Genomic DNA, 10,444 nt, shown 5'->3' with positions numbered 1-10,444 from the left:
AACTTAACGCACGGAAAGCGTTAAGTCCCGCCCTTGCGTTTCTAGTGGTCTAAACGAAGAGCCCATGCGCTTACGACCCTCGTCTATTGGTTCAAATTCGACGTCGATCATCGCCAGTATTAATTATGCAAAACAGAGCGCGATTTCTATTGGTCGTTCCGACTCGTCACTCGTTCGGTGACGTTCGGATTCCAGGCCGCAGGCTGTGGTTTGTCGACGCGGCCGTCCGTCTGTTCACTTCACAACAGAGCTGAACGGAGGAAAAAAACTGCTAACTGGGTTACAGCTCCATCAAAAACAACGAGCGTATTCCTCCGCCATTCAACAAAGAAGAAATAAATAGGACTGCAAGCAACTTGAGATGTGGCCTGTGCCCGGTGCTTTCAATCTACCATGCGAGAACCCTTATAATAAATAGAAAGACCCCAATGAATAATGTTTAAATGTTATTAATCTCAATGTGCATTACAATCTTGTTCAAATTATAACGTCAATCTCCTATTAGACTACACAGAAGATTTTAGTGAGCGCCAATGATGTCAGTGAACCTCTGCAGGAATGTATGTATCGGCTGAATGCGAGAAAAGTGTCGCAACAAATGGGATTTTATTTGTAGGAAAACGTAACAGAAAAAAAAGATAATTGAACTGTAAAATACATTGAAACTATAATGCAATGGAAACGTTAAACAGTTTATTCCACGCGTGTCCTCCAGGTGGTGCTGCTGTGCGTTTGTTCTGTATAGTGGTTGTCAAGAGCAGCTCCATACACAAAGTGTCTGGATTGACTTTTCACGTCACCTATTCTGTTTACAAAATTCAGTTACTTAGAGCAATGGATTCATTCGTTTGTTCCACATGTAATATGGCTTTCAGATCATCGCATTTTCTTGCGAAGCATAAGGAGAGATTCTGTATTGGGGATGCTGATCATCAGACACAGGAGTCTGATTTCACTCAAAACATGGTACTGTTTTTTTTTAAATGTGTCGTGCTGGTTGGGTGTAATAACTACACTGTGGAAGTATTGTGGAAGATTTTGATATGCATTGCTTTCTGTGATGGTAGATATTTTGTATCATGTTTTGACTATGATTGATAACATTTTAAAGGAAAGAAAGGCATGCCTTGGCCTTTGGGCTGCATTGAGAGGTTCGACAGGTTCACACAATGCCATTTACAGGAATGGAATAGAATAGAATAGAATTCAGTTGCTGTCAGAACAACAAAACCTTTTATCTCCAAAATGGCAACTGTGTAGGAGAAGGAAAATGTTCTTAAGTTTTAGAGTTATTGTAAAAAGATTTAATTCCAAGTAGTTATAGAGCATTGCTACAGAGCTTAATACGATATAAAGGGCAACCATATTTAATCCATTTTTGTGAATTATCTTTTTTTTCCAAGAAAATTGTTGTTGGTAGTGGTCTTTTCACATACAAGAAATAAGAAGTGCTATGGTATTTAATGTAGGTTTAATATAACTTGCATATGAGGAACATAAATGCATTTTTTGACACAGCATTTTTTGTCAGCTGTTATTCTGAAATAATGATTGCAAAAGCTTCCTACAGGGTGAGAGGATCAGAGAATTGCGAAGGAAACATCAGCAGGAAAGGCCTTATAAAGGAGCCCAAATGACCCAGCAGAACTTTGACACAAGAACTCAGCACCAGCTACGAAAACCCAACAGCGAACCAGTAAGAATCACGCATAAACAGTCCCACAAATGTTTTATGGCCTCAGCTTTTGTTGTGATTGCCACCACATGCCTAATTGCAGTGATTTCGGTTCGTTTGATAAAGAGTTGTGTAAATAAATTTGCACAGACAGCAGACAGAACAGATCAACAAATTCAAGACCTTTCTGAGATTCCTAAGCGCCAGGCACCACAATCGAGTGACAGCAAAAAACTGAACAAGCAAAGAAGAGGTAATAATGCATTCCCTATACATGTTTAGATCTAAATATAACTGAAATGTTTTATGTAGTTGGACAGAACAAGGTCACACAATTAAAAAAGAGGAAAACAATTACATTTAACAGAATATTACTTTAAAATCAAGTCTGTTTGGCTTATGCATTGTTAAATTGTAAAACCTATAAAAGCACATGCATATTGGCATAATATGAGCTACGCTACCACAGAAAGCTGTGTTTTTTATAAGTGCCAACTTTTCACTATTGTTAAGACAAAACCTTGTATCTCCATTTTTGTCATTTTTCAGTTTTTGATATAATTTGAAAATGACTGTTGCCTTTTACACAGTGTGTAATATTTATGATGAATGGAACAAAAGAAATGATGAAGAATGACTTGGAAAAAAGTCTGGTTCCAGTGACTTACATTCAAAGTAATCTTCTGTAAAGTTATCAATTTTGAGATACAAGGTTTTGTTCCGACAACAGCGATTTATTTCTTTACTAATTGCAGAGATTAATCGACAGGAGCTCACAGTTCAAAACAGGAAAGTAGCTCAACTAGAGAAAATGCTCTTAGAGCTGAAAGAGCAGGAGGAGAGGAACACCACACTACTGGAGTCCCTCATAGATCACCTACAGCACAATCCCACTGAACCTATGGCAGCTACCTCTAAAGGGTTTGAAAGAATTTCCTTAATTTTTTTACAATTTATCTTCTTAAATTTTTATGTATTGATGACCTGAAGTCTTGCTATAGTAATTCTAATGTGTATGTTTATTTTTTAATTCTAGAGACCCAAATTAAGTAAAAGTAATGTCTAAAATGTGTGTTTGGTATTTTGTTGGTGACATCCTGTATAAATAAAAATAATGCTATGGCTTAGTAAGGCATGAGAACAAGATAATCAAGTAAGATAACTTAATAAGACATGGGAATGAGATCCTAATGCATGGCCACAACTTGGTAAGGTGTGGGAACAAGATCCTAAAGCGTGGCCACGACTTAGTAAGGCATGAGCCCATTCCCAAGCCTTACTAAGTTGTGGCCACAACTTAATAATCTTATTCTCACACCTTACTAAGTTGTTGTCATGCATTAGGATCTCGTTTCCACACCTTAATAAGGTGTGGCCATGCATTATTTTTATTTATACAGAATGTCACCAGTGGGGCTTCATAGTCAGTTAGAGCATTTTTAAAAGTCTCATTATATAAAATTTATTTTTTAAAAAAGCAGTAGCATTACTGAGTCAATAGAGGAAAACCTGTACAGCTCTAGTTTAAAAATTCAGAGTGCTTATTTTTGCACTGTCATATGTCTTTACATGCTGATGAAACAATCTTAGGCTCAAAAGTGCCCAACTATTGAGCACAATAGTTTTTGGGCCAGACTCCTAATGCTACCAGATTAATCATCAGTGTGTTATTCAGCACAGGTGACTTTACAAAAACGTTCTTGCTTGCAGTTCCATATTTCCTCCAGAGAGGTCTCCAAATCCTCAAACTCAATGCTGCTTTAAACTTCTGCTAATAACACGTCCCACACCTTATCTCGTAGGCGAGACAGTCTCCAAAGCAGCAACCCACACCTGCTCATACCTGAGACTAGAGAGGGAGTAACACAAACCTACATACCTGTTTATGGGGGTGGAGTCCTTTCCTCAGAAATCAGGTAATGTGTGCATTTACTTGAGGATTACTGATAAATTCATATTTCAGATTCGTTGCTTTGGCCTTTAAAATGGAGCTGACTTATGAAATAAAATATAGCTTTATCTAAATGGATCCATGCAATCTGATAATCTCTTTCCACAGCACTCTCCATCTCTCCTATCTCCAGAACGGCGGGACGGATCCTCAGATATTGGCTCAGCTGCAGGACTTGTTAAATGAAGCCCTCAAAGTGGAAATACTGCCTGGGAAACAGCCTTTGCCCAAGACCTATCACAATGAGAGAACAAAACATGGGCCAAGTATACCTATATCCAAGGGCCAAGTCCTAGCAAAACGTCATAACCGTTTGAAAATGCCAGCTGTCCTTCACACTGTGTCAACATTTTATGACAATTAGACCACTAAATGGAATAAAATCTTGTTAACGTACATTAAACCTATGTCTTTTTCCTTTATCCTATAAAGTTACCATTTTAGAGAGATGAGGTTTCATTATGACAGCAGATATGTTTTTTTTTAATATTACTATTGTGCTAACATTTTTACAATTAAAAAAGTTGTACAGTATTGTACATTTTGTTTGAGATAAACATTTTTATGTGCTGTCTGTAACACAGAGCCAAAGGACAATAAGAAAGATTTCTTTAGAGAGCTCATCTCCACTGAGATCGAAAACCAGCGCTTGGAGGAGGAAATCATGAGACTGCAGTTAAGAAAGAGAAGATCTGCATTCACCAGAACAACTCCAAACTGTAAGATCTGAGCCCTTTAAAAGCTGCATAACTCCGTTTGGCAGCAGTCCTGTGTGAAAAAGGAGCTTTGACTTTGTTTTCCTTAGACCAACCTAGTGAACAGGAGATGAGGAGTATGAAGATGGACATTGACCTGTTAAAAAATGAGATTGAGATTAATCATCTGAGGAAGCTGATTAGGAGCAGGAAGGTGGAACCAACCCTAGTGACTTTTCCTCCTTTGGTCAGTATAGATTTAGTGGTCAATATAGAGATACAGTTTGAAAATCAAGCTTACACAGTTTAATTTGCTTACTCGAAATTAAGTTAATCAGCCGAAGTATGTTTGGTGTCTGAAGTTTGCTTCTTTAGTTTTGCATTAGAGCTATGATGCTAATGTATCTAGCAATGGAAGCTTAAAGTCACCAGTATTGCAGAATGATGTTTAACATTGTGTAAATTACATGCCTAAATTATTGCACACACATTGCTTTAAACCATGTCCAGTGTTTCCCTCAGGTTAGACACAAGTCGGATGGTGAGGGAGGTTATTTGAATATGTGGATATCCGGATGCATATAATTTGTTTACCTAAGTTGATATTTGGATAAAACATTGAATATGCATTTGGATAACATGGGAAATCCCATAGAGGAGCTAGTGAAAATTGGCGGTATCATAACAATGAAATCGGATCGGAAAAGACAAATGATTCTTTTAAAGCTGTTAGGTGTGGTGATTTATTTGTAACGATATGAAATAATTTATCTTTGAAATTTGTTCAAATGGGACAAAATGGAAATTACATATTGTTATAATAGGACAAAATATACTTTTAGCTATGCAATGTACTTGAGTGAGGGCAAAGTTGACCACATTTAAACCAAAATTATTTCTTTAAGATAAGATTTTACGTAATTTGCATATGGGACTTGTAATCATGCAGCAGTCTTTTCAAAATTTGTGCATTGTCTCATGTCATACTACTGCTACTGTTCTTCTGATCTTCTTAGGAGGAACCCAGATCACAGACACCATCCCACAACACATACTCCATGGATGTATCAGAAGGCTTAGGTCCTGCTCCCTATGACCCAACGTTTGTATTTTGTTAAATAAACATTAAAAGAACAGGCAAAAAATCACGTCCTTATGTGTCCCCTACCCCAAATGTAGCCCATCAGCAAAGACATGTTTGCATCATTAGTTTGCACTGGAGATAAGAGGATAATGTAGCTAACAGGTAATGGAAGCTTAGACGATTTTGTCAATACCTATGTCCATTTTTATCATACACAGCAACGTTGACATAAAAATCAACACAGTTTGGGAAAAAATGTGATGCTTTATGCATGCACAACATGCAATCCTAATTGTTGGGTAAAAGCTTCCATTATTTGTTAGCTATACTGGCACTGTAGCTCTACTTCTGAACCAAAGAAGAAAATTTCAGACACTAAACATGTCTTGTTTGACCAGCTACATTTCTGGTAAAGGGAAACCTGTAAATTTAATGTTTTACAAAACTAGTTATGTATGATGAAATGAACCAGCAACCCAGTATTCAGTGATGCCAATCATACGCAACAACATGGAAGAATCCACTTTATCTCTTGTGTTTTGCTGTTGCAGGGCAGGTTTCGTGGTGTTTTATGATTTCCTCTTAGGCTTATGTCCATCATACAGAGTGTGTCGCCTGATGGTAGGGTTATACAGCGGAGAGCAGTGTCTGGGGAGCCCTTCTGTGTTGCCCCCAGTCTACTGTGAGCCCTTCATCTTATCCACACACCCTCCTCGACACAATCAAGGACAAAAAGCAGTCCTCGCCTCCAAGCAAGCAGTCCCAGAGTAAGCGGTCAATGGTCTGAAATGGATGTTTTCAATAATATAAAATTACTTTGGGTGCATGTAAGGTATAAAATGATTTTAAAGTACTAGGAACTACATGTTTCAAATGATTAGTAGGAAACTTTAAGAAACTGACTGATGACTAGAGCTGTAGGTGATTCTAAAATTGAGTTTAATATTCATATTACTATTAATATTAAACTGTTTACTATTAAGAATGAAGTTACAATATTATCCAGAATGCCTCGTATTTCAAAACTGTTGATCAAACAGTAATTTATTCATTATTTAATCATTTCTTGTTATTCTCAGAAAACTTGACATTTTGAACATCTAAATATACCTGTTGATGTTGAGTTTGTAATATTTAAATCTATGTTTTATAAATAGAAAAAATGTATATTGACAGAGTGATTCCAAAGGGATGCAACTAGGATAATCCACTAAAAGTCAAATTATAAATATAATTTGTGTAGAAATTATGTCTGACTCTGATGTTCTACCTCACTTAGGGTCCAACCTGCCCCATCGGTCTCTCTAGTGATGCAGGTGCAGGCCTCAGGAGGATATGATGTTTACGGACAGGAGGTTACCCATCTAGCTCCACGGGGTTGGGTGAAGCTGGACATCTTCGACCATCATAATCGCATCATTAGTGGAAGATGGAAAATACCTGTTCGCATCCTTCCAGCTAAACCCTCGATGACAACGGCAGAAGTCAATACTGTTCCACAGGTTTATGCAAACACATTTACTATCCATTCACCACTGGTAATGTGTTATTGGGCCAGATTTTTCCAGCGTCTCAGAGTAAGAGTGGATTGTGTTGTTAATCACCTTATATCACATCCTTGACAAATGAACCATGAGGTGTTCTCTGAGATGCTCTAATGTGTTGTTTTTATGCCCATGTTTTATATTTGATTAACATTAGAGGCATAATTTGAGTGTCCTTTTTTAATTGTTTGATTTTCAGCATTGGCTGGTGGTGCATAATACATAAATCTGATTAATGTGCTCTCTACTCTAGCTGGACAACACAGAACTGTACCTGAGGATTGTGAACGCAAGAGATGCAGAGATTCAGAGCGCTGTTCCAATCAGCATTTACACTGCAGGGATCTACAGATATGCTCCTGTGGTATGCATCTGAAATTTCAATTTGATGTTCTATTAGTTTGTGTTCTTAGTATGTTCATATTTTTAGCTGTACCTACTATTTCGGGTCATGTTATCTGCTTTTTTATATGGAATGTGTTAAAAAAGTTTTATTGGAAACTATTTTGCCTGACAACAACCTGCATGTACCTTTCTGTCATGAGCATAAAACCCCAATTCCAAAAAAAGTTGGGACGCTGTGTAAAATGTAAATAAATGTAGGTGAAAACAGATCAAAACAGTGCAAATCTCATAGACCCATATTTTATTCCCAATAGAATATAGAACACAGATGTTGAAAGTGAGATATTTAACCATCATTTAGAACTTGATGGCAGCAACGCATCTCAAAAAAGTTGGGACAGGGCCTTGTCTACCATTGTGTAGCATCCCCTCTTCTTTTAACTGCAGTCTGTAAACATCTGGGAGGTGAGGAGACCAATTACTGGAGTTTGGGAGAGGAATTTTGTCTCATTCTTGTCTGATGTAGGATTCTAGCTGCTCAACAGTCCTGGGTCTCCTTTGTCGGATTTTCGTTTCATGGTGGGGCAAATGTTTTCTATTGGTGAAAGGTCTGGACTGCAGGCAGGCCGGTTCAGCACCCAGACTCTTCTTCTCCGAAGCCATGCTGTTGTGATGGATGCAGTATGTGGTTTAGCATTGTCTTGCTGAAATATACAAGGCCTTCCCTGAAAGAGACGTTGTCTGAATGGGAACATATATTGTTCTAAAACCTCTATATACTGTTCAGCATTGATGGTGCCTTTCCAGGTGTGTAAGCTGCCCACGCAATAGACACTAATGTAAACCCACACCATCACAGATGCAGACTTTTGAACTGTGCGCTGATAACAAGTTGGATGGTCCCTCTCCTCTCGAGTCTGTAGGACATGGCTTCCAAAAAGAATTTAAAATTTTGAAAGGTTTTCTATTTTGTCCATTTTAAATGAGCTTTGGCCCAGAGAAGACGGCAGCGTTTCTAGATCATGTTGTCATATGGCTTCTTCTTTGCATGATTCAGTTTTAACTTGCATTTGTGGATTGCACAATAAACTGTGTTCACAGACAATGATTTCTGGAAGTGAAATGGCCTGAAGATCATGAGCATCTAATATTGACCGTCAGCCTTGTCCCTTGCGTACAGGGATTTCTCCAGATTCTCTGAATCTTTTCATGATATGTGCTGTAGATGGTGGGATATCCAAAGTCTTCCCAATTTTACGTTGAGGAATATTTTTCTAAAATTGTTCCACAATTTTTAGACGCAGTTTTTCACAGATTGGTGAACCTCTGCCCATCTTTGATTCTGAGAGACTCTGCCTCTCTAAAATGCTCTTTTTATACCCAGTCATGTGATTTATTTGCAGCTTGCTCCTCCAGCTGTTTTTTATTAGTACCACTTACTTTTCCAGCCTTTTGCTGCCCCTGTCCCAACTTTTTTGAGCTACGTTGCTGAATGAGTTCTAAATGAGTTAATGTTTTTCATGAAATGGTAAAATGTCTCACTTTCAACATCTGATACGTGTTCTATGTTCTATTGGGAATAAAATATGGATCTATGAGATTTGCATATCATTGCGTTCTGTTTTTTATTTACATTTATTTTACACAGCATCCCAACTTTTTTGAAATTGGGGTTGTATTTTACAAATACATTTTAGTTCAAAATCTTATCTCAGTATCTCAGGCATCACTTTTAATGGTGTATTCATAACCATTTAATGTAATAACTTTCTGTGATGTAACTTTTACAGACAAACACTTCAGACATCTGTTATCCATTTCACATCAGACCTCTCTGAATGACTTTGTTTACATTTTAATCATTTAATTATGTGGAAAGTTTGAAAAAAATTACTGGACTTCTCCTTTAAATGATTTAGCACTTTTGTACATTGTCAATATGTATATTAACAAATGGATCCTTAAATATTTGCATATTTCACTCCAAAACACTCCACTTACTGTGTATTGCAATTGCAATTTGCATTACTCAGCAATGTCCTACAGGGGGCAGAGAAGTCACATTGCAGTAACAGTATTCTCCCACTGGTGTTAGTTTAAACAGAAACTTCAGCCTACTGTGTTAATGATACTCATGATAAATGAAAGTTAGTGGGAAGATGCAAACAATGGTGAGATCATGCTAATTGGACCCTGCTAGCTTTCATTCATTGTCAGCCTCATTTTCATTCCTTTGGCAAGAGTGGCATTAAGAAGATATAAAACAGTGTAAATCATACTATATATTGCAATTATCTTATTTCACTGTAAGTACATGAGGGGTTAATTCAGTTCAAACTACAGCAGCAAAAACAAAGGAATTAAAGGAATTGCTTCAAGATATGTTTTTTCAGCTTCATGACTTGTTCTTGCATACATTACCCTCTCTATGAATTTAATGTGGGCAGCTTTTATGATGGTCCCAGTGAGTCTTTATACTGAACTGATCAGCAAGGTCACAGATAAGATGTTATAAATTCATAGTGTTTCTTAATTGGGTGTTTTCTCTTCTCTTATGTAGACAACTCCAAGGCACCGCTTCTCCAGGCAGTATTCTCGTGAACCTGTCAGAACTCCAGCAGATCAGAGTGCTCAGGTTTATATACCAGCCTTCACCCAGAGCCTGGACCCACCTTCAACAGGACTGTTTGATAACCCTGAGTGACCAACAGGAACTTTTGTCTGCAAATCAAAGAAAAGCACTTCTGCATTGCGCTCATCATTTGTAATAAACAAGATCTTGTGTGCAGTAATTACTGTAAATTTAATGACTTTTAAAGCATGCATTTTTTAAGACTCAAAAGTGACAATATGTAAGATATAATCAAGTGAAAGCAAGGTTTCTACTTGTTACTTTTAAGTAAAAATGTACTCTAGGTCTGCTTTCTGCATAAATGCAGTCATGTATTCATCTTCAAAAATAATAAACAAGCCTAAAATTTAAAGAGCTCATAAATTGGGAAACCAAATTTTCCTCAAACTCTTTTGTTTTATTTTTGTTTTTTCTCTAAATGATTTATGCTAATCATAAAAAATATCTTATAATGACATTACTGATGACTTGAAAAAAAAAACATGTGATTTATTTATGTGTGTGTATATATATATATA

At 37.1% G+C, this 10,444-nt stretch overlaps 1 protein-coding gene across 1 annotated transcript; it reads left to right on the top strand.

Annotated features, from left to right (window-relative positions):
* The first annotated feature begins 3 nt into the window (after positions 1 to 3).
* On the top strand, positions 4 to 10,186 carry LOC118824415 (coiled-coil domain-containing protein 17-like). Its single transcript, XM_036594538.1, has 13 exons — positions 4 to 966; positions 1,571 to 1,696; positions 1,826 to 1,928; positions 2,431 to 2,596; positions 3,478 to 3,591; positions 3,735 to 3,892; positions 4,211 to 4,345; positions 4,432 to 4,568; positions 5,338 to 5,423; positions 5,957 to 6,172; positions 6,685 to 6,907; positions 7,203 to 7,313; positions 9,855 to 10,186. Exons 1-13 carry the CDS (start codon positions 676 to 678, stop codon positions 9,996 to 9,998), a joined length of 2,010 nt encoding a protein of 669 aa, XP_036450431.1. The 5' UTR covers positions 4 to 675; the 3' UTR covers positions 9,999 to 10,186.
* Positions 10,187 to 10,444: the final 258 nt, after the last annotated feature.

Source organism: Colossoma macropomum, unplaced genomic scaffold (genome assembly GCF_904425465.1).
Source record: "Colossoma macropomum unplaced genomic scaffold, Colossoma_macropomum, whole genome shotgun sequence".
Lineage (NCBI taxonomy): Eukaryota > Metazoa > Chordata > Actinopteri > Characiformes > Serrasalmidae > Colossoma > Colossoma macropomum.
The sequence above is the reverse complement of the archived record's forward strand: the minus strand, read 5'-3'. Positions and strand labels throughout refer to the sequence as shown.

Excerpts from the sequence above, each read along its gene's own strand:
- LOC118824415 (XM_036594538.1), top strand. The coding sequence starts at position 676 with ATGGAAACGTTAAACAGTTTATTCCACGCGTGTCCTCCAGGTGGTGCT. Across the intron at positions 2,597-3,477 it reads ATGGCAGCTACCTCTAAAGG|GCGAGACAGTCTCCAAAGCA; the intron begins GTTTGAAAGAAT and ends CTTATCTCGTAG. Across the intron at positions 4,346-4,431 it reads CACCAGAACAACTCCAAACT|ACCAACCTAGTGAACAGGAG; the intron begins GTAAGATCTGAG and ends TGTTTTCCTTAG.